General features: G+C 40.4%; 1 protein-coding gene across 6 annotated transcripts in view; it reads right to left on the reverse strand.

Moving 5' to 3' along the window:
- LOC149842770 (uncharacterized) overlaps positions 1 to 22,213 on the reverse strand; it is a 134,259-nt gene extending 112,046 nt beyond the window's left edge. For 2 of the 6 annotated variants that reach the window (XR_016430811.1, XM_089999418.1), the window contains exons 1-3: positions 21,908 to 22,213; positions 21,141 to 21,277; positions 20,683 to 20,815 (exon numbers count right to left, since the gene is read on the reverse strand). Coding sequence is in view for 5 of the 6 variants with exons in the window: in XM_089999418.1 (XP_089855544.1) it covers positions 20,683 to 20,815; positions 21,141 to 21,277; positions 21,908 to 22,067 (430 nt within the window). In the remaining variant the exon portion in view is untranslated. The remainder of the gene's footprint in view (positions 1 to 20,682; positions 20,816 to 21,140; positions 21,278 to 21,907) is intronic. The other 4 variants (XM_089999419.1, XM_089999422.1, XM_089999420.1 and 1 more) reach the window with 4 other exon arrangements.
- Between the last annotated feature and the right edge of the window lie 3,171 nt (positions 22,214 to 25,384).

A 25,384-nucleotide genomic window follows, 5' to 3' on the forward strand; every position in this document is an offset into this window, starting at 1 on the left:
TCAAGTTTTAAGTACATGAGAAAATATCCAACCTTTGTATGCATATGATTAAGTCTAATACACTTGGCCATATTTTATTCCCATAAGCAACAAAAATTTGGACAGATCCACTCCAAATTGCATATTATATATATTTCCCTTTTTGTAAAAGAATCGTTGCTCCCATGACCTATGAAAATAACTAGGCAATGATACCTCAATCAAGCATAACAAATTAAGCTTAAGCATGTTAGCATTTTCATTCACCTGTATGCGAGGAGCCAAGTCTAACACGATTGGCCACTATCCTGAAAAAATAATGTACTAGGCTGAACTTCCATATGAGACATACTATACATGAACAAAGATTCAATCGACCTGACATTTGTCCACAAGCCTGGACAGTCAAGGAAATAGCATTCAGCCTGTTCCCCTTGTAATGTATAGTCCAGACTCTAGCAGCCAGTATCAGCCAACTGGGCTTGGCAGAGCACCAATTCGTCAACTATGTGAGGGAGGACTCACAAAGTGTAAAGCCCATGAATAAAAAAAAATCGCGTCTGACTCGTGTCAAGACACGTGCCCTGCACGTGTCGGACACGTGTCGGGGTCTGGGCTGCTTTGCCGGGTCCGAACTGGACCCGAGCTTAACCCAGACCCGGGTTCTCGAATCCTCGAGAACCTGCGTCTTTTAAAAGACGCAGGTGTCTAGGGCGAGGGGCAGAACCCCTCGCCCTTCTCTCTCATCTTCTCCGCCCCCCTCACGCTGTCGCCGGCGATCGGAGACGCCGGCGAGTGATTCTGTCCGGCTGCCTCCCCTCTGAGATCCGGCGACCAGCGCTCCTCCCTGCGGCCACCGACGTCGGCCACTCGTGGTCGGCCACCTCCTCGCAAAACCCCCCCTTTTTCTGTTGTTTCTCCTTGCAGCTGCTGCCGGGAGGCGCTGTCTCCCCTTCAGTCGTTGGCGACTCGCAGCCAACATCCCCAACCACCAGCGACCTGAGCAGCTGCCGATCGTGCCCCCGAGCTTCGCTCCAGGACTCCCCCTATCTGCTGTCGACTGCGCCGGCCACCGACGACCTCTTAGCTTCGGCTTCCCTGCTTGCCACTCTCCACCTTTCAACCCTCCATGTCTGGCCATTGGCTGTGCCAAGGACCTCGTGCGCCGGCAACCTTCGAGCCCTGCCGGCCATCGACGTTGCTACCCTTGTCGAGGCAGCTCAGCCGACTGTAGCCCTCGACCTTCTAGCCTGACGACTCCCCTCGTTGCGGTCTTCCGAGGTATAAACCTCTTCTCCCCTCTCTTCTTCTGTGTTGGTTTGGTCGTCAGGGGGGTTGAGCCCCTGTCGACACCTCTAGTCAGCCCCTACCTCCTTTTTTTGAAGTCTGTCGGCAGGGGGCTCCACCCCCTGCCTTCTTCTGTCTCGGCAGGGGGCTTTGTCCCCCTGTCCTTGTGCCTGCCGGCAGGGGGCGAGGCCCCCCTGTCGTTGCTCTTGTTTTTCGGCAGGGGGCTTCCCCCCCTGCCTTATGTTGTTTCTCGGTAGGGGGTGGGGTCCCCCTGCCTTTGTGTTGCTTCTCGGCAGGGGGCTAGGCCCCACGTGCCTTCAGTTGTTTCCCCTGCAGGGGGTGGAGCCCCCTGCACCCTCTGTTGTTCCTGGCAGGGGGCGGAGCCCCCCCTGCTCTCTTGTTGCTCCTCGGCAGGGGGTTCTGTCCCCCTCCTCCCGCGTTGTGCCAGCAGGGGGCGAAGCCCCCCTGCTTTCCTATTTTCGAGCAGGGGCTTGCCCCCTGCATCTCTGTGTTTGTTCTCCGGCAAGAGGCTTTGCCTCCTGCCTTGTTGTGGCAGGTGTGGCAGGGAGCCTCTGCTCCCTCCCCTGCCCTTCTTTGTGCCTGGCAAACAAGGAGCTCCTGCTCCCTGCCTCTATTGTTGTTGCCAAGCAGGGCTGAGGCCCCTGCCTCTGGCACCCTTGTCTGCAGGATGCAGAGCTCCTGCCTCTGCCTCCTGCAAACAGGAGGCCTTGGTACCCTGTTGCTTCTCGTTTATTTTGCGACATATTCTAATGATCTAAGCTCTACAGGTTGAACGGTGGATCCAGCTCGCCCTCTGTGGCTCGAGCTCTCGTTTGCCTACGCTGCTTGCGTACGAGGACCCGCAACCCCTTAAGGTAGGGGATTCTTGCGTGAAAGGACAACGAACTGATAAATGTTAAAATAAGAAAGATAACTAAAAGAGGATGATATATGTATACGTATAATATATATACATATGTCTTTACCTTCAAGGACGCGGTTTTGCGATCCTTGTCCTCTTTACTTTCTCGCACTTTCCTTTCTGTCACTGTCGCGCTATATGTGCCTAGGCTTTCCATTCCTGTCTTTACATTTGATGTCTTTTAACTCAAGGACGCGGTTTCGCGATCCTTGTCCTCTTTACTTTCCCGCACTTTATTTTCCTGCTGCCCCGCGCTTTGCGCCCTGGCATTTACTTGCTTAAGTTTGCCTTGTTCTTCAGGATGCCTAGTCCTCCTTTACGTTCTTGCACTCTACTTCTTGCATTTACTTGTTGCCCCGCGCTTTATGCGCCATGGCCTTGCTTCTGCTTTACTTTTCGTGTTTTACCTTCCTGTGCTGTCGTGCTTGCTCTTGCACTTACCTTTTGTATGTGTTCGTCTTTATCTTGTTGCCGCACTTCGTGCATATGCCTTGCTCATGCATGTATTCTATCTTCGTCGTATGCTTCTTCACTTGCTTACGCTTATCGATCTATCGAGGTACAACCCCATGCCTCGTGAGTCATCCTTTACACTTGCGTAGTCAGAATAGGATCTCTTACCTCACGAGTTGCTTACGTAGTTGTTTGCTTGTGTGTTACGATGGTCGAGGTATGATCTCATACCTCGTGTGTAGTTCTAGCGTTCTACCATCGCGGTGCAGCTTCGCCCAACGAGTCTTGCCCCTCGTTTTGCCTTTGTATTAGTATGTGCATGAGTTTGCCTCTTGTCAGCTTGCACTCCCTGAGTGCAGCTTCGAGTGTATAGTATATATCGTTTCACTTGTCTTAAAGGTCACGACACACACTTATGCACTTCGGTTTTTCCAAAGACATCGTCTTAGGTGCAAACCTATTTTCAAGATGTATAGCTTCGTAATGCAGAGATAGCGGTCGGATCTCCCAAATCGATGTATTTGGGATAGGTGTATTACAACCTTAGTTCGCCTATCCGATACGACTCAGATAACCTTGTTTAGGAGCCTGTGCATGAGTAGGGCGGGAATCCTTTCGAGGTACTTGGGTCATCGCTAGATCAGCATTGCATCACTTCTGATGCAAGACCTAGTTCTAGGCTTTCTGGTCAAACCCAGATGGTAGCGTCTTCCTTCCTTTGCGAAGGTATTGTTGGATCTCTTACGAGGGATCCATGTTCCTCCTCTTGTAGTTGTACCCTTAGTCACGTACGATATGTTTGGACTACGAAGAGCAGGACGAAAGGTCTGTAGTAACCTCTAAGCGTGTATTGACACATTAAGCTAATCCTATTATGTTGATTTCGCCTAATAGGCAGATTGCTTGCGATTGTCTAAAAGACCCGAGCACGATCAGTTGGAATTGGAATGAGTTCATTGTAGGCTTCTGTAAAGTAGAAGCATTGGGATTTCCTGCGAGAGATCCGTACCCCTCTCATCGTGGTTGTACTTTTGAACAGGTACGTTGCGTACTACGATGAGTAGGATGAGAGGTCTATGTCTGCCTCGAACATGCAATGGCATGTGTTTGAGATCACAAGAGTAATGTTTTTACCCTCATTATGGTTTGACCACTTTCATCGTGGTTGTACATTTGAATAGGTACGATGCGTACTGCGGTAAGTAAGATGTGAATTGTATGGTTGCCTCGAACGCGCAATGGCGCGTATAACTCACCTAAATAATAATCATGCGCCTTCACAGGCAAGATGCTCGATTGGGTTGAAAGACCAGAGCATGTAGAATGGGACGGCGGTTAAGAAACCCTCCGTCGTGCTCATTCAGGACGGTTCATCAAGAGAGAGGATGGATGGTACAAAACTCCGATGGACAGTCATTAATGGCAATCTCGAGCAAAGATCTGACCTTCCCCAGTCATCGAAGGTTAGGGGAAATCCTTCGGGTCACTTTTGCAGAAGTACGGATGCGCATCCATTGGGCCTTTGTTTGCCTTTGGGGATTTACTCTCTTGGTCACTGGCCGTCCCCTTAGGAAGCGGACTCGGTCAGTCATTCGAGGTATAATAATATACATAGCATAATGGACCCCCGAATCGATCTCGACTGTTTCTACGTTTTGCCTTGTGCGTACCCACAACGGCCTGCTCAATAATGAGACAAGATATAACTTATACACATGATCATGAGATATGCATGGTGTGACGTGCATTGCTTGCTTGCTTGTTAGCTCGGTAGTTCGGTATGCTACTCATTGAGCTATGTACGCCTGTCGAGGCGTTACCCTTGTTGGTTAAACTGCTTACGCAGTTCCTTGCTTGATAATAACTAGCTTCTCATACTAGTTGATTGCTTATCCTGTGTAGCTTATGTATTGCTTGTGATGCAATAGCATGGGCCTTACGATTAATGTCGTTACTTGCCGATGGACTGAGTCATCCAATGGTACTTGTATATGTATTACGAGTGTTGTTATGAATACTTGTCTTATGCAATTGCTTTGCTTGGCTGGTGGATAGAGTTAGTTACTCTTCACCTATAGTATCCGTGGATTTGCTATAGTTGCTTGTTTAGCACTATGATTTTTCCTGCTCTTGTATTTAGTTGTTTGCTTTACTAGAGCTTTGCTTACTCCACAGCACATTTGGTTAGATCTGCTAGTCTTGCTTGTTCCTGCTTGAGCTAGCGTTTATCTTGCTTATTGCCGCCTTTGCTCTTTCTTGTCCTTTGCACCCCTACTAGTCTGTTGTGAGACTGACTCATTTCATGGGCAGGTGGTGAACAGGTTGAGACAGCTTGCGATGGCACGATGACGCAATGCATTCAAGGCAATGCCCTTTCCTGACGTTGCGCTCCTGGGGATACTTTTGATAGATGTGGTATGAAGTTTCTTGAAAACATCTCTTCTGATTTAAACTCTGGATTTCTCAAACTGTATTACCAAAACGTGGTTCTTCTTTTCATTTCAATAAAATATCTACTTGAATTGCAAATTGGTTTATAAGGGACGTCTGTATTTGGTTGTAATGCGCCCAAGGTCTAGGGACTTGCTGTTTTGAACCTGATCTTCCGCTGAACTTCTGTTTTAAACTCTGATAAATGATTGATTTCAAAGCTTTCAACCTTTTCCATAAAAGGTTTCAAGTCCACGATTTTGAGGCGTTACACAAAGGCAATACAGTTGACAGGTCCATACATGCAAATTTCTGGTGTCGACTTGAGTTGCTTGTAAAACTAAGAATAGCCAGAACTGAAGCGTAATAGATCGTGATGCCAAGACCCATAGTTTAACTAAATTAAGTAGTGTTAAATATGAACCATAACCTTACGATGTGCAACTTGCTGTTGTATCTGAAGTTTGCAAAAAGACATAAAAGTGACCAAATATAAATGCAGACCATATGCCTTTATATGGATATAAACTGACATCTTCAAGATTTACAACCTAAGGCAATAATGCATAGATGATGTCTTAATTGTATAAAAGAAACCTGTACTCCCAGTGCAGGAATTTAGCAGGTATTGGGCAACAAGATCTGTGTTTTTCTAATGCAGAGAGAAAAAAAAACATGATATATGTGTACAGTATCTGTACTTTCTACTACAAGAATATGTAATGAGTTATGCATACCAGACCCGTACTTTCTAGTGCATAAAAATAAAAGACAGCATGATATACATACACAGGATCTTCACATGAATTTGCATATACTCACACATGTTTGAATATGTAAGTTCAGAAACATATTTACATGAACATGCAGATAAGATCAATATGTTTATCTTTCAAACTCATGACTAATGAATGCATCAATCCCATATCACACACGCTTTTGCCATAATCAAAAGATTAATTTTACTACACCCATAAACCACCATGAATCTACTGATTTCTCATAAGTCAAGCAAAAAAGAATTCAGATTCTTATGGATTCCTTAAAAACAATACCTAAATCGAATTTAGGTTCTTTTTCATATTCGAGCCAAAAGAAAAACTCGTACCTCTGAACCGGTATTTGGGGTTGCAGCTATTGCGAGAAAGTGATTTTGCTGGCCATCAATCCTCTGTCGTGAAGGGGCGATCGGGAATGCAAGGAAGTCACCGGCTGTTAACAGGAGGGTTTGAGGGTGGTGTTGTCGGCAGCTAGCCGAGAAAACACAGGGGAGAGGGAGAAAGATAGGGTTCCTACCTTTTTCGATGGGAGGAGGAGGTGACTGCCGCGGGTGAAGGGTCGCCGACTCCGGTAATGGTGATGGTGGCTGCTGCAGCGAAGGGTTCGAGAGGGATGGAAAAAAGATGGGAGAGAGCCGGTGTCGCCACTGCCAAGCTCAGGCTGAGAGGGACAGGGAGAGAGGAGGAACAGGGAGGCCGCTTTTGTAGAAGGGGGTCTCTCGAAAAGGAAGGAGCTCCCCTTCCATCATCCGGTGGTTGCGCTCCAGCGCCCCTCCCCTTTGCGATTTCGCCCTGCGGGGGTTAGGGTTCACTTTGAACCCTACCCCTGCCGTTTTTATCAGGCAACCCTTATCGGGTTGCCTCATATGTTTGTTTGTTTTTTGTTTGTTTTTTCGTTACTTACCTGCTACGGGGGGCGTGGCCCGGGTCCGAGACCGAGACCCGGGATCCAGACACAGTCTGGATCCGCGACACCCCATTGTGATGTGGATCGGTGTCTTACCAACAATGTGGATCCACAAGTTGGATCCAAATGGATCCCTGCACTAAATTTTTATATTTATTATTTCTTTATATATATACATGATATTAACTATATATGCCCCCTTATGGGTCATGGATCCGAAATATGAATCCTAGGCCCATTTGCACATTTTGCATTGTTTTATAAAGGAAAATACACGAGAAATTTTCGGCTATTACAATACATGTATAGTTGTTTCTGAAAAGAATTTTGTTTTAAATATTTTGTTACCCGGGGCAGCCGGCCCTAGCCGATTGGGTCGGCTGGGCTGGAGTCGAGCCCCAGCCGACTGGCAGTCGGCTGGGTGGGTGTAAACCTTCTTCAAAAAAAATCTAGGTATCCAGTTATGCTTTTTACTTTTCTTTCGGACTTGTTAATCAAATTAAAGTTGGCTTGTTGTGTACAAAAGAATGGGGTTTGGTTTCATATGCTTGGAATTGATACGATATGCATTAGCAATATACTATCTCAAGTGATTTCAAGTGCTCGTGTACATTGAAAAAGAACGAGCCTAGTCATGTGATTATTTTTCAGATTTTTGCTATGTATGGTGGACTTAATCTGATGAATGGAGTTCTTCTTCTGCTTTAGCTTGAATTTAGCATGTTGGATATGAATGCATGCCTATTAACATGTTATTGTAAAGTTTGTTTTGCTACAGGTGCATACATGATATGAAAATGTGCAGCTCTGAAATTCAATTTCTAGATCCGGGTTATGTTCATGTGTGTGGATGTTAACACATGTTATGAATAAAAAGTTTCATATGCCTACATTTATGGGGCATGTTTAATTATTGTGCATTTATGGATTTGTTTCAAGTGCATGTGCATACATGAAATCGATGTGTGTTTAGCATGTACAATCCTGCATAAATGTTTTCATGTACTTATGAAATGAATGCATATGTATTAAGTGATCAGAAGAAAATAATTTCACATAGCCAGTGAACATATGCATATGATTATGGTAGCTCATGCACATTGTTAAATTGGTATGAATGAATGTGCATTTGGAATCATGTTGGTATCATTGCATAAATTGCATATTGTTATGATTTTTGCATACGATGATCAAAACGAATCATCATGAGCCTGGTGGGCCTCGAACGTTGGTTTGCTCTTTCTTTATATATTATAAATGCATCGTAAAAATCACATTTATTTTGATTGCACTATATTGCATTGTTCTATGTCTTTCTACGAGCGAGAGTCCCGTGATGGTTCTCGCAGGGGTAGATGCGAGTTTTTGCCCTTGTTTTTCATGCTGAATTGCAAAACTTAAAAATTGGCATTTAAATAAAAGATAATGAAAAAGAACAGTCTAATATATAAACTGAGATCTCTCATCGAAAGAATGGGCATCTTAGAGGTTCGGTTTTGGGGGGACTACGAGAATACAATAACTCTGTGTGCTTTACTTTGACCCCTGAACTCGATATTTAAGTTCTTTCTCTTGGCCACGGTTTTAAGGAGAGTCCATCACTTTACCTGGGGGTGGTGTGTTCGACACAGCTGTTGTTTTGGTATACCAAGGAAGTGGCATTTGTAGGCATCGAGTGTCCCTAGTGTCCCCGACATTAGATGTTAGAGGTCTAATGTTCCGAAGGTGATTTGGTCGAGGGTTAAGTTTGGAACCCAGTAATAAAATACAACTTATGTGTTAAGCTACACTAGGAACCTAACTTGACCTTGAGGAAATTGTACCCGCTTGGTGTATCCGCAAGCAACAGTAATTAAAAAGAGAAACTTAAATTGTATGCATTTAATAGGACATGCATATGGAAAGAAAAGTTTTAATAAAAGATAATAAAGTGTTCATGCATTGCACATAAATCATGCATATTCCTGCTATGCATTTGGACATGCATCTTTTATCTGTTCCCTTAACTGTTACATGTTGGTGGATGCATGATGTTTAAGTTCTAATGCATGTTAAATATACTGCTTACTTACATTGTGATTTCTATTCTTGGTTTATGTTCTTCATGCTTAATAAATGTTTTATATTACATGAATGCTTAATTGAATTATGTAATTGTCATAATTGCATTCCTTTTAATTATTGCATGAAATCTTATTTGTGTTCTTTATCCTCATTTATTTCATTAGAGGGATCTGTATGCAGAATTTTTCGGATTTTTGACCTCCTCTTTCTGTGGTTTTTCGCAGCCGCAAGTGATCAGTGAAGTGACTGGTTTTTAAGGAAGTTACGGGTGTCACGCACTTACTAGACAGAGTACAGATGGACAGTGTGGCTCAATCTTCTTTTATTTTCCTTTTCGTTTCATTTATTTGTTATTGCACTCTGAATCCTTCATTTATACAATTGTCTCTAGACTTATTTATCAGTATTTTAATAAATGTTTGGTTTGGTTTTGTATGGATGATAAATATAAGCTTTATTGTGATTGGTTGTTTTATCCAATTGGGAGTGGAACTGTAAAGACCCCAGGTCTCTGGGAATATTTTCGCAATGGTTTAAAAAAAAATTCTCCATTTTCAAGGTGTATGAGTTGAGGTCGTTACAGGTTTGATATTAGAGCAACCACAATATCTTACACTTGTATCATTTTTTTTTAGCATTAAGTTTTTAAATTTTGGTAAGTGAGTCATGTCCTGAAGTGTCAGCAAGTCGTGCCTCGTACTCCAGAGCAGTCTCCTTCATTGGTAAGGCTATTTAATGAATATAAACTCTTTATGATTGATTGTATTCATAGTTTAAATTTTCATTTGGTGTGAATTTAAAAGTCTTAGTGTGATTGTATGAAAGTAATTTGTCTGGGATCAATCCTAAGAGGGTAGGGATGTAATATCGCATATTTCCGTACTTAGTCGTTTTGGGTATGGGTTTAGATCTTGGATCCGGATCCGGATCCAAATCCAAGCTCAATGTTTTTTCAGCTTTAAATTCAATATAAAGCCTTAATTTGGAGTTTAATAAGGTTAATTGAGATAGCTAGTTATGAATTTATAGATTTCGCTTTCTGTTGTAGAATGATTAGAGAATCAGATCTTTATTGATCTTAGATCTTGATATGAGGTTATGCTTGGGTCTTTTGAGGAAAGATGGGGTCATTCTGAGAACTACACCTTAAGCGAAGTCATGACAACTGGCCGCACAAGGCCTTGAGATATGGGAATAAGTTAAGGTTATTTCGAATAAAAAGTCTGTTAGAAATGACAATGACAATAAACGATAACCTGATTATGATAAAATACAGAGACCCCATTCAAGAAACAAAAGTTTATTAAGAAAATTATGCATATATTTTGTTCAACTGAAACCTTTCTCAGGAACTCATTATGAATTGTTTTGATCACTCTAAAAGCATACATGTTTGGGATCACACACATATGTTGTACATCTTTGTCAATACTGATTAACTTAGACTACGATCTCTTTGAAGAGTCATTCAATGAAATTTCGCAGAAGAAATTCTTTTAAGGTGGGTTCAAGAGTGGTGCCCATCATAAAGCCCCACAACTTCTTACCTCTTAGATGATTTTCCATAGTTGATGCCCAAATAAAGATAGTTTGCGCCATTGAGTTCGAAGGAGAGCTCAACTCTTGATTCATGCTTCATTGACGATGGGAAAGATAGAATATGAAGAGCTTCAAAGATCTTTCAAGAATATTGAAAATCCAATGACTCTGATACCATGTAATGAAAATAGCGAAAGCACCAATAATCCAAAGAACTCTTTAAAAGAGTCAAACAAAGAGCTAAGAACACAAGCACGTAAAGTGCACAAATAACCCACTAAGGGGTAAAGTGCTTAAAAGGCAAAAATATATTGAAAAGAGAGATAAAGTAGGCTGAAAAGACTTACAACACAAGAGGGAGAACCCTCTTTTTATAGAGGAGAAAAGTAGGAGAGAGGGACCACTTGGGGCTCCCTTCTAGTCGTTGGGAGCCCCAACGATCATATTAATGATCCTTGGGGCCCCAACGACAAGATGGTGGGGCCCCTAGTGGTCCTATTACAAGGTTTAAATAATAAAAGGATAAAAGAAAATAAAATTAAAAAAAAACCTAAAAAAGTATAGAATAATTACAAAAATACCCCTATCGGGTATTTGAACGTCCAATGAGAAATAAAGAGTATATATATATACACGTATATATATACATATTTTAACAACTAGAACCTTGGCATGTATTTCTCTTTGAAGAAAAGAAAGTTTCACAGTACTAACACGTTCAACTCCTCGGTAAGAAATTTATTTTGATGGAACTCTTAAAAAGTAGCATCAGACCCGTCTTAAAAGAGCTGCAAAAAAATTCTTGGAAGCATTCAGAAGCCTACATATCATGTGTCTCTTCATCAACCATGAGCACATTAGTTCCTTACATGCTTGTCAGAAAGAAATTATTCAGATAGCTGTTTCTGTTCATCTTAGATAACTCGTCATTCTTTATAGACAAGTAAACTTCACTATAGTATGAAGCAGAAGATGAGACGAGTGGTGGCAGGTTAATCAACAAGGAAAATAACAAAAAGCAGTTAAATGAATGCATAATCATGTGCCACATCCAATGGAGTAGGTACCAATCTAAGAGAGGTATTCTGTGGGTTTGAAGAGATTATACCACCAATAATTCCATGGTATAAAACTTTAGGAGGCCGAGTACAATTTTTATGCCCTTCACAAGGTTATTGAAAGCCATCCCACCATCATGGGTGGCCAGACCACCAATGAAACATAGTACGTCCCATCAATTGAGTTGGGTACAACATAAGAAATTGCAGGAAAGAAAGGAGAGGCAAGATGGTCATTCATACACCCAGAAGAGAGGAAAGAAATAAAGAATTATCTATTATCATATAAGCTTTCCCTCTTGTTGATGCTATCTTGCAAAAGCACTCCTTCCCCTTCTCTAAGCTACAGAGACTCCATCAACACTTTATAGACCCTTTCAAGTTATAGTGCATGAACATCTCATTCTTGTTATTGATCACCATGCCCCAAGCCTCAAAAGCATCCTGTCACTCCTTTGAAGTTGGATAAATTCTTCTTTCCAACTGATACATATTGAACAGCATGACCTTTTTACTACTTTGCTTGAGTTTTGTTGTAGCTTTCCAATCTGTGAATATTGCAAAATATCGTTACATCAAGCTTCATCGTCCACTAAATTTCACTGTATCATAAAGATTGGACATTTCCAACAGCTCTCAAAATGGAAGGGCGGCGGGCGCCTAATATTCTCATTTCATTCCACTTGCATGAAATTGCAACCTCATTTGGACTAGGATGAGTGACACGGACGCACTGAGATCATAGTGGTTATAGTATTTTTGAAAAAAAAAAAGATAATAATTGTTGTTCCACTTCCCATTGGTTATTTGATAAGCTTCCATGTCATGGACAGAATGTCATTCTCCTTTAAAACAATTTTCATTTAATTATGGAATTTATATCTCCATTCAAGTGATAAATTATTATTGTTGTTCATAGTTTACAGATATTTGTGTTTCAAGATATCTCCATATCATCATCACAGTCATGAAGTCCCATCTAAAGGCTGTGTTTAGAACTTTAGATGTAGTTATGTTTATTGTTTATAAATAAATCATAGAAAAATGCTCGCAACTATTTAAAAATATTATTGTTTGGATTTTAAACTTTTATAAATAATCATAGAAATTGTCCCGGACTGAGCTTTCAGAATGGGGCATGTGCAGTGCGGAGCTCTACTGAGTGAAAAATGCATCGAGTGTAGGAACGTGCGTGGTATGTGTTGGGCTGATCGGTGACGTGCGGTGGTAGCATAGCGTGCATTAAGCAACGGTATCATCGTTGATGCAATGGTGTGTAGCTGCACAAACGTAGAGCGTTGTTTGGTTAAGCAGTATGCCAGTGGATTAGAGGATGTTGCTTTTGGAGACTTGGTTAAGTACCTCTCGACTTGAATGAGTATATCCCACATGTAGTGTTGGTTGCACGGGGGTGAATGTGAGTTAGGGCTAATTCCTCCAGGGATCACATTAGGTGGTTTCAACCAAGTATAGTGACTAGGGGTTAGGCGAGTGAATGTCTAGGCGTCGGTGAGCAATCCGAGTAGTGTTGCTTACTATGACATATCAGCTATCAATTGGCCGAATGGTTGGGCGGTCTTGGGAATAATCTCCCCCCATCCATTACAGACCCGCTAGGCCTTCGCAAGTAACGCTCTTAGGAGGTCGCGTTGCAGCCTTAGAGGTGCAGCGTTGTTGTTTGGATTGGTTGGTTGTTCGGTTGAGTGTGAGTGTCACCCCTTCCTTGGAACTTGAACTACGACCCCTTTGGTTATTCATCGAAGCACGATAGCGATACGCTAAGGAAATATTCGTGGAGCCAGTGGCTTAGACCAGGTAGCTACGCATAAGGAGATGTACTTGATCAGCTTTCACTTAGGCAGCTATGCACGGGGTGGTATGCAGAGCCAATGTGTTGGTGCGAGGCTTTTGGTCGTTAGGCTGGCCAGACTGGGCAGTCTGGTGCCGCATGGGCTCACAGAAAATTTTATCCCCATGACAGAAACAATGATTGAAAATACTCAAAAATATTTAAACATCACATGAACAAAGCATCAACTCGGTCAGAGATAGCGAAATCTTGTGTCCTTGAGTATAAGATTTTATTAGGGTAGTAATAAAATATATAAACCCACATATCCACCAGTCTGCAAAAAGAGAGCAAAAAAAAGGTTGATCATAAATGCACAAACAGAATTGGTTTTCTTTGTTCTCTTATTTATGGTTTCACAGGGATGTTCATTGGAGATGGTACTAAAACCAGCTGACTGCTAGGGTTGCTCTTCATTCCCAACTGGTCTCATAGAGTTGCAATTAGTCTTGCATTCAGAAAGCCACAGCCTCCATCTTTTCATGTGAAATGGTTTCCCCACCCCTCCCACTAGGGCAGCCATTTTGTATGAAATAGCTGAACCCCACAGGAAAATGCAGGGCTCATATAGGCAGCACGTGGGCCTCACGTTTTCTCGTGGGGCTGTTTGTTTCGGGTAGGCAGGAAAGGCAGCCGTTCTTCATGCGAAAAAAGGTTTCATTTCCCATGAAACAAATGGGCATTAAGAGTATGTTTTGCAAGTTGGATGCAAAGATTCAGACATACGCCCCTACAGGCATATAAACAAGCCAAACAACCTGAGTTTGTGGTGTTCAAGCTTGTCTTGTACTTGTGATGAGCCGAGCTGTGCTCAAGCTCATAATGAGTCTGAGCTCAAGCTGGCTCGTTTACAGAAAAATACCTTTTCTTCAAACCTGGATACAATAGGATTTGAACTTAAGACCAATTGACCCAAACTTAAGCAGGCTCATTTACAAAATAAATACAATGTTTCATGGCTGGAAGGAATAAAATGTGAACTTGTGTTTCAGTCATTTATTCTACACTGCAGTACGCTCTGTCTTTATGTCAAAAATCCATCCATTACTACCTAATGAGCATGCAAGAGCCAAGCTGCGCCGAACATATGTTGTTCATGTTCGGATTGTGGAGCCTATTTTACGAGTTTGAACGAGCTTTTTTATGACTAGAACATGAGCTGAGCCATGAGTTATTCATCTCATTTTCCACAACCATACATGTGTAATGAAACGAAGTGTGCACAAATACAATGCCACTAAAGGGCTACAAGGTGCACAATCACAAAAAGCCACTAATAGGCACACTCACAAAAATACCACAAAGGGCAAACATAATATGTAAAAGTAATAATTTATTGAAACTTCACAAAAATACAAGAAGCATTATTGAATTCAAATGGGAGGGGATCATCCCTATTTATATACAAAGAAAGGGAGAGAAGGAGAGCTCAAAAGAGCTATTGGAGCAAGCTCCAACTGTCACAAAAAGAACCAACCTAGTGTTGACTAGTCAAACTCTTTCAAAAAGTGAACTAGAACAAAGTTCCAGTTCAAAGAGAACTAGATAAAATAAAATAAAAATAAATAAATAAAAAATATATACATCAAAAGAATATATATATATAATTTAACACTCCTCCTCAAACTTACGGTGTAACAACTGAAAGTTTGTCTAAAAGGAAGTAAGACCTGAGAGGTTTGGTGAAGAAATTTGTTAGCCGGTATTCTTAAGTAACATAAGGCAAATCAATAGTCAAATGTAAATACTCCTCTAGAACATAGTGATAATCCATTTCTATGCATTTGGTGCGTTCATGAAAAGTGCAGTTGTTGGCAATGTAAATTGCACTTTTATTGTCACAGCATATGTGTGATGTATTGTCACTTAAACTCCCATATCTGCCAGCAATCTCCTGAGCAACACCACCTTCATCGTGGTGGTTGTCATGGTCCAGTACTCAGCTTCAGTTGACGAAAATGAAACCTTCTGTTGCTTCTTACATTGCTACGAAATCAGAGATACACCTAGAAAAATGCAAAAACCAGTGATTGAGTGTCTGTTATTTGGATCACCTCCCCCAATCAGCATCAATATAAGTAATTAAATCTAATGTAGAAGAAGCAGACAGAAAAAGGGGTCTTAATATATCTAATAATACGTAAGACTGCTCACATGGGAACAAAAGTGAGAGCGTGTTGAAATTGACTAATTGTTTGTAAAGTGTGTGCTATATCAGGTCTAGTAATTGAATGGTAAGATACAACTCTAATAAGTTGTCTATAAGGAGTAGGATCTTCAAGAGGTTCTCCATCATAAATTTGCATCTTGGTGTTGACAATTTCAGGAGCACTCTTTTGTCAATTTAAAAAAGCGCCCTTCAATTTTAAACTGAGATAACAGATAGCCTCTAGAAGAGTAAGCAACTTCAATTCTTAAGAAATATTTTAAAAACCCTAAATCAGTCATTTCATAATATTTTTTGAGAAGTTTTTTAATATTTTCAACTTCATGTTTTTCTCCTCCGATGATGATCATGTCGTCCACGTAGAGGAGAATGATAATTATACCTGCATTAGACACCTTAACAAACAATGCATTGTCAGCCAAGATCTGAAACCAATATCAAAGCATAACTTGACTAAACCCATCATATCAAGCTTCAGGTACTTGTTTAAGGCCATAAAGGGCTTTATCCAGACGAAGAGCTTTACCCTTAGAGATATTTATACTAGGTGATGCCTCCATATAAACTTCTTCAACTAGGTTTTCATTAAGAAAGACATTTTTAACATCCATTTGAAAGATAGGTCATTTTCTAATTATGGCTAAGGCAACTAGGGTCTTAATTGTGGTCATTCTAGCAACTGGAGCAAAGGTTTCTTTGTAGTTTATATTGTATTCTTGGAAATATCCCTTGGCGACTAATCTGGCTTTATATTTTTCAAGTGTCCAAGTTCTAGCCTTCTCTAAAGCTTTCAATTCCACCTTCATGACTTCAACCCACTCAGAATGTTTTTTGGCTTGAGCATAGGTTGAGAGTTCTAAATATAAATGAATAAATGCAATGAATGTTTTGTATTTGGGAGAAAATGAGTCATAGGACACAAACTTCTAAGGTGGTTTAGAGATCCTAGATGACCTTCTGGTTTGTTCTTTAGACTGATCAGAATATTTTTTCAGTGCACATGGATGATTTGAATCCCTACGCCTAGAGTATTGCAAATAGTTATTGTCCTTATGGGTTTGATCTTCATCAATCACATCATTATGACCATTGTCAAGGTCACCTTCTATTATGTTTTGACCATTATCAATGTCATATTCACGACTATTATCAAGGTCACATTCATAATCATAGTCATTATATTCTGAAACTAAGTCAAATAAAAAGGAATACTCAGTTCCTTAGTATTTTCAAAATCAAAGAATTTTTCATCTTCTAAGAAAGATACATTTCTCGAAACATATAATTTTTTATTTTTAAAATCAAAGCACATATAGCCTTTTTGGTTATCTGCATAACCTGAGAAGCACAAGGGATGACACGAGGAGAAAGTTTATTATTTTTATTAGTAAAAACAAAATATTTGCATCCAAACACTTTTAGTCTAAAATAATCAAGAACCAATTTAAAAAGTTTTTCAATTGGTGTTGTGTTTTGCAAAGAAGAATATGGCATTCTATTAATGAGATATACAACAGTCAATGCAGCTTCAGCCCATAAATCTTTAGGCACTTGATTCACTACTAGCAATGTTCTAGTGGTTTCCATAATGTGTCTGTGTTTTCGTTTAGCTAGACCATTTTTTTGTGGTGTGTGTGTGAACAAGATCTTTGATGTGTGATGTCATGCAAATTTAAATAATCCTTAAATTCCTTTGATAAAAATTATTCACCTGAATCAACACGAAAGTTAGAAATCTCATTTCCAAACTTATTTTTAACTAGGTTATGAAATATTTGAAAATGTGTAAAAACTTCAGATTTATGTTTAAGAAAGTAAATCCAAGTACGCCTAGAGAAATTGTCAACAAAAATCACATAGCATGCATGTTGGGCCCCATATATCGGAATGTATTAACTCAAGCGGTCTAGAAGAAACAAAGGTTCTTTCATGAAATGGTAATCTCTTCATGTTTCCAAGAATACAGTCCTTACAAGTAAAAATTTTAAAATTACAAAATTTTCCCAGAATTAGAAAATATTAGATTTTAGATACATGAGGATGGCCAAATCTTTTATGCCACAAATTCAAATCTAATTTTTGAATATTGTAACAAAAAGTATCCTTGGGTATTTCCAAAAAATCAATATAGTAGAGGCTTCCTTCTCTATGGTCTTCGCCAATCAGCTTACCTGACTGGCAATTCTGCACCCAATAACGATTAGAAGAGGAGACATTACATCCATGGTCATAAATTTGAGAAATTGATAAGAGGTTTAAACTTAATTTAGGAATATATCTAACTTTTGAAATAGTAAAATTTTTGAAATTTTGCAAAAAAAATTCAAAATTTTTTACTCATTTTATTTCATGAGATGTACCATCAACTGTAAAAACATTTAACACATTTGAGTTGCTATGATATTAAGATAAAATATTACTATTGAGGGTCATATGAAAGCAAACACTAGACTCAAGAAGCCAAAGAATTTTACCAGGGTTGGTGAAGGATGAGGTTGCAGCTCCAGTGGATGCCTCATGTGAAGAAGATGCCCCTTTGAGTAGTGGTTAAAGAATTTTCATTAGTTGAGACATAGATACAGGTGCATCATGAGCTTTGTCATTGGATTCTTGAGGAGAGCCAACTAAAGTCACCTTCTTTTCTTCCCTTCTATATTTTGGATATTGAGGTCTAATGTGACCCGGTTCATAGCAATTATGACATAATTTTTTTCTTGATATACTCATTGCTTTGCTTCCAATAAGGCTTATTTTCATACTCATTCACTTGTTTCCATTAAGGTGGTTTATACGTGCGCATGTAATTGCCCGGTCTAGAGGCGGCAAGAACGAAATCATCTTCATTCTTCAAAGGATGCTTTTTAAGCCTATTTTCCTCCATAGTTAACTCTTAAATAATGTCAACAATAGAGAAAATTTTGCCTCCATTTAGGAGTGTCGATTTGGAACTTTCAAATTTCGGTCTCAATCCATTTATGAATTGATAGAAATGTTCTACATCAAGTTGTTTTTTGTGAAGCTCAATGTCTTTCGGGAGAAGGCCACTTAGGCTCAAGAAGAGATAACTCTTCCCAAAGTTCGAATAAGGCATTATATTATTCTCTAATACTCTTGTCTTTTTTAGTCATAGTACGAAATTTGTTTTGTAAATTACACACATGTGCAATATCTTTTAAGGGAATACATATTCTTAAGGTATTCCCAAGCCTTATCGGGATGCTCAAATTTGACAAGGATAGAGCATTTACTAAGATCCACGTTATTGACAAGACAAGCCATAATCTTGGCTAAAGCCTTGGTTTTCTCATCTTCTATGAGAGGTATTTCTTTTTCGCTTTCTATCTTGATGAGAACTAGTTTAGGTTCCGGATCGAAACCATCCACTAGTCCCCACAACCCCTTTCCCTAAAGCTGGTGCTTCACAATTGAAGATCACATTATAAAAATAGTATCATTGAGTTTCATAGGTATGATGGTGACTTTTTCATTGTCATCAATTCTTACAAGGGGTAAAAGAGATAGAAAAACATAGAAAATATGAAAAAAGAGAAGAAAATAGAGGAAAGAAGCAAAAACACGTGCACCACACCACGAAGAAGAATCACGAGCCACTCTTGACTTCAAAAGCATGATCAGACGACGACTTGAATCACCAAAGAGCAAGAGGTACTTTTCTTGTTCTCACAAGCACGAAAAATGAGGCAGCAATCTTCAAGGATTCAAGAGCATCCAAGCTATGATATCATGTAATGAAACGAAATGTGCACAAATACAATGCCACTAAAGGGCTACAAGGTGCACAATCACAAAAGGACACTAATGGGCACACTCACAAATGCCACAAAGGGCAAACACATGTAAAAATAATAATTTATTGAAACCTCACCAAAATGTAAGAAGCATTCTTGAATTCCAATGGGAGGGGATCACCCCTATTTATATACAAAGAAAGCGAGAGAAGGAGAGCTCAAAAGAGTTGCTGGAGCAAGCTCCAACGGTCACAAAAAGAGCCGTTGGAGCTTGCTCCAATAGCTCTTTTGATTAGTCAATACATATATACATGTGTATATATATATATTCTTTTGCTGTATATATTTTTTATTTATTTTATCTAGTTCTCTTTGAACTAGTTCTAGTTCACTTTTTGAACTAGAGTTTGACTAGTCAACAATAGGTTGACTAATCAAAAGAGTTGTTGGAGCAAGCTCCAACGGCTCTTTTTGTGACCGTTGGAGCTTGCTCCAGCAACTCTTTTGAGCTCTCCTTCTCTCACTTTCTTTGTATATAAATAGGGGTGATCCCCTCCCATTGGAATTCAAGAATGCTTCTTACATTTTTGTGAGGTTTCAATAAATTATTATTTTTACATGTGTTTGCCCTTTGTGGCATTTGTGAGTGTGCCCATTAGTGTCCTTTTGTGATTGTGCACCTTGTAGCCCTTTAGTGGCATTGTATTTGTGCACATTTCATTTCATTACATGATATCATAGCTTGGATGCTCTTGAATCCTTGAAGATTGCTGCCTCATTTTTCGTGCTTGTGAGAACAAGAAAAGTACCTCTTGCTCTTTGGTGATTCAAGTCGTCGTCTGATCATGCTTTTGAAGTCAAGATTGGCTCGTGATTCTTCTTCGTGGTGTGGTGCATGTGTTTTTGCTTCTTTCCTCTATTTTCTTCTCTTTTTTCATATTTTCTATGTTTTTCTATCTCTTTTACCCCTTGTAAGAATTGATGACAATGAAAAAGTCACCATCATACCTATGAAACTCAATGATACTATTTTTATAATGTGATCATGTATATATATACACATGTATATACCATACGTATAAATATATAGATATACAATTTAACAGTATGAATGTTATGTAGATGATGAATGTCACCCAATGATGCAAACAATATAAAGTTAACAACTTGCAGATAACGTAGTCATGCATCAGTCAACCAATATCCCACACCTGGATGTTCCTACATATATATGTGTATTGTGTAAAAAGGAAACTAAGATGCAGCAGATACCATATGTGTACCTAAGGAAAAGTTGTTAGCATAGCATCAGCAAGCATCAAGACTCAAGAGTAAAATCAACATATACAAAAGGAAACTCCTTGACACAGTGAAGTCATATCTTTCAAGGAAGCTGCTCCAAACACACAGAAGGAACCACATGCATTTCAACATCTAGTTATTTAGGCATATGAAGAGAGTCTTAATGAGGGTGGTACATGGGTAGACAAGATACTAACCCACTGAAAATACATTATCAGCATTTTTCGTCTGGAAAGACTCCAAGGTCTTCAAAGTTGCCTGTAGTTTGGTTTTAACCTTTTTAATAATGACAATGATTTCAACTTCTTCATGTGTCTCTTGTCGTTGAAGCTGCAATGGCAAGCGTCCAGTAATAAATGAGGCTTAGGCTAAGACTACAACCATGCAAAACTGAAGTTCATTCAACCAGAGTAAAATTTCAATATTTGAGGAAAACCAAAGATCAACATCGACCCTGCTCCGTCTCAATAATAAATGTTAGCAAACAAAACATGCAACATGGAATATGGATTAGAAAAGACCGTGATTTTCTGTGTGGATCAATCAGACTTTAAGCTCATGTGACGCATGGAACAATGTTGTAAGTTCAGAAAACAAAAAATAAGAGCATGGTGGTAATGCATGAACATATTGTAAGTGAGAGATAAAGATAAACATTTAATGCCTTTTTTGGCCAGTTGGATGTCTCCATTAGATGCAGTATTTCTTCCATATGCTCTCTGTTCTTCCACAGGTTCTCGTCCATTTTATGTGGAGGTACCGAATTTGCTTCACGGACAACGGATTCCTCGGCTGAAACGATGCACAAGAACAAAGAGAATGATGAGAAAAATAAAAGCATACTACATTAAGTTCAACAGGGGAAAAAAACTATACGACATGCCTACATAAAAGCTGGAGCAAAAGGTTTCGAAGAAGAAATTGCGCCGCCACAGACAGACGTGGAAGAAACAAATCATCAACAAAATCAATTGAAGATATCCCTCATGGCAAACAAGAGATTGCATGTTCGTGTGCGAATGGTCGATGCCTACACTAAGGAGGTGACGCACAAACGCCCGTAGAAGGAAAATTGAAACAAACATAAAACTAGGAACTCCCCTAAGCCGCCAACACAAACTCACGGATCCATTGACTGCATACGTTCAACTCTGAAGAATGTTAGGAACAGAGATTTCCGTCCCTCAAATCTCTGGCCTTCAACCAGAATTTGATTTTGGAACCCCGTGGTTTTCATGTAATAAAACTACTAAAACCGCTCTCTTTCATTTCCGATTGCCATTCGTCCAAAAGCGATACAGCGAAAAGAAGAAAATGCGGACAATAAAGAGAGAGAGCCAGTCGTCTCTGAGAAACGAAAGCGGGTGGGAAAAAAACGATTCAGAGACGAAGGAAAGAAGGAGAAGAGAGAGCTGGTCGTACCAGGGGAAGCGTGAACCTCGTCCAGCAGAACTGTAGAGCCTTCACGGAGCTCCGCGGACAACCGATGGACGTCGGCAGAGAGTGGGGTAAACTCGTATTTGTCGTAAAATCGAGCCAGATATGACCTAGTAATTGGCACCAGCCCATGGGTAGAAGCCATGGCCGGTGGTGCTGGTGGTAGGTAGTAGGTAGCGGTAGGGTATGTCCCTTGATCTGCTGCGCAAACCAGAAGTTACCGATGTTAACAACAAATAAAAGGCTATGGCGGACCTGCCATGGCGAGAGCAACCGCCCAATTTTTTTTTTCTTTTTAGCAGGTAAGAGAGGTACGGTCCTCCACCCGCCCGCCCACACTTAGACTACACGACATACGGGATTTGAAAAATGAGATCCAAAGGAAAGGAGGGGACAGTTCGAGGGAAAGTGTGGAAAAGGTCCCTCGGAGACTCTCCCCACTCAACTAACACCGGTTGCGAATATCGATTGATATTTGATACCGATCGCAAGTAGCATGGTTAACTCACGTCCTGGTGATGATGTATGAATCTTTTTTGTGTGTGTGTTTTTAAAGGCAAGCTGGGGTTAGGCAGACCCCACCAGTTACTATTCAACGTACCACTGGGGTTTTTTAACCTGCAACGTCCGTTGGTTATGAACATTATGATGTACGAGTTATGGGCTAATTGATTTGCTTCTTAACACAGCATGCTCAAGATTGTCATGCTTTTCCATCTTTATATGGACTTTATTATGGGCACAAAGATGTAAAAAATTGATGCAAAGAGACCCTCCCAAACGAGAGACTTTTTAGCTAAGAGTTTTTCTAAAAATACACTTTTTGATAAGAAACATTTCCATATTTCACCACCACCACCTACTATATCACCATCACCACCCACCTCCTCTCTTTCTTTCTTTTTTCACTATGTTTTTCTCATGCTGCACAAACAAGTGAGTTTTTCTACGAGAGTTTTTCTTTCTTCCAAACATGCCCTATATATGTCTCACTTGGGCCCCCCCTTTACACTAACGAGCTTTTTCCAACAACTCTACTAACATGTCTCCTCTCAGCCAGCTGGCACGTTGTGTATTTGAACGTGTGATGACAAGCAGGTATACTTAGTTTTGTCTTGCTCAAGGGTCGACTTATGCCATACAATAAGTCGATTCTCTGTGTACCATAAGGGTCGACCCTTGTCTACAGGATTCGAACCCTGTTCCTCGTTGTGTTGGGTTTGGCAGAGTCGAGCAGAGGGTCAACCCCTATAGCCCTTACACTTTGGAGGATCGACTCCTGCAAAGAAAGTAGATTCCCAACCTTTGTTAGCTTTTGCAGGTGTTGACCACTAATCTGCAGGTGCCGACTTTTGATTGGCATGTATCGACTTCTGCTCTGCAAGTATTGACCCTTGATTTGTTGCTTTTGACTCTTGCTCTGCAGGTGTTAACCCTTGTTTTGCAGGTTTCAACTCCTGCTCTAGAAGTGAATATAACAAAATACATGTCATATGTCACACACACAAAATGACATTCAATTGACATTACTATGGTTCCTTTGAACCTTGACTTTGTCTTAAGCCGAACATAAATCTGCACATCAAAATTCTCGAGCTTTACATATATATGTATCCATATTACCCTTAGGGTTTCGCGAACCCTAGCTCAATTGTTGATCTTAATTATAAGTGTAAATGATTTCATGCAAACACAGAGTATTATATGAGAATTCATGATTTTATGTAAACTATTGCATATGTGCATTAAGTAAGACATATGAGCCATTATACTTGATTTTTAGAAGAGGGCATGTTGTACGAATATTTCAATTACATAGAGTATGAGTCGACTCTTATCGAACTTAGTTGACTCTTGCTAAACAAAGTGATTTTCCAAGCCAAGAATGGACTTGTGCAGTACAAGAGTCGACTCTCAGGTTTCAGAGGTCGACCCTAACATGTCATAAAGCCAACCCAACTTAACCACAACATGGGTTCACCCTCGCATTGCATTTGATTGAGTAGGGGTTGACTCTTCTTTGCAAAAGTTGACCCTAGCCTGGGTTAGAAAGGTAAACAAGGGTTGACTCTTTCTTTAAGGGTTGACACTTACTGAAATACGTATAGGCTGGGGGTCAACTTTCTCTACAAGAGTCGACCCTCCATAAGGTAGAAAAAATGTAGGGGTCAACACCTGCCAATCAGGAGTCAACACCTGTCGATCAGAGGTCAACATCTGCAGAGAAGGAGTTGACACCTGCAAATCAGGGGTCAAAACCTACTGAGAAGGAGTCAACACATGTTGATCAAGAGTTGAAACCTGCAAATCAAGGGCTAACACTTGCAGAGTAGGAGTCAAAAGCAACAGATCAGGGGTTAATACCTGCAGAGCAGAAGTTGACACATGCTAATCAGAAGTCGACACCTGCAGATCAGTGGTCAACACCTACAAAGCAATAGTCGACGCCTGCAAAAGCTAACAAAGGCTGGGGGTCTACTTTCTTTGCAGGAGTCGATCCTTCAAAGTGTAAGGGCTATAGGGGTCAACCCTCTGCAGAGCAGAGGGTGTAGACAACCAACGCCAGACTTCGATCATTTTGGGTTGGCCATTCTTGGCAACGACCAATGCATGTATAAATCGTCGTACCAGAGCGATGGATGTCTCAATTGGCAACAGAAAAATAAGATTGAATATCTTTAATGCTGTCACAGGACCCACTGGAGATGAGGCTTGCTTCCATATAGATATTGTTCAGAAATTGATAAAAGAAGACTCTAATTTATTGTTGGTTAGAGATCCACTAGAGGCTTATTGTATGTTAGGAGATAGCTCGGATAGAGATTTTGTAGTTGTGTTTTTTATTATGATTAGTACATTTCCTTGGAGAGGAGGATTTGAGCCTCTACCCGCTTTAGCTGAGACACCGACCAAGTCTTCGATTGAGTATCCCACAGAGCTTAAGTTGAAGCCTTTACCGGTTTCACTTAAATATACATATCTTGAAGACAACCACACGTTGCCTGTGATCATCTCTGCTAATCTTACAGAGAAACAAGAGACTATATTGATTATGGTTCTGCAAGAGTACAAGGCAGCAATAGGTTGGGCAATGATAGATCTCAGAGGGATAGATCCCTTCTTTTGCATGCACAAGATCTACTGTGAAGAAGGATTTAAAATTGTGCGAGACATGCAAAGAAGACTGAATCCCAACATAAAGGAAGTGGTCAAGAAAGAGGTGGTCAAGTGGCTAGATGCATGAATAATTTATCCCATCTCGGATAGTCAGTGAGTGAGTCCAGTTCAGGTGATCCCTAAGAAATCTAGACTCACAGTGGTTAAGAATGAAAGGGGGAGAGTATTCCTATGAGGACCACGACAGGGTGGCAAGTCTGCATAGACTATAGGAAGTTGAGCGTAGTAATACAGAATGACTACTTTCCATTGTCATTCATTGACCAGATCCTTAAGAAACTCGTT

The sequence above is a fragment of the Nuphar pumila genome, chromosome 3, assembly GCF_984573655.1.
Source record: "Nuphar pumila chromosome 3, dmNupPumi1.hap1.1, whole genome shotgun sequence".
Classification (NCBI taxonomy): Eukaryota; Viridiplantae; Streptophyta; class Magnoliopsida; order Nymphaeales; family Nymphaeaceae; genus Nuphar; species Nuphar pumila.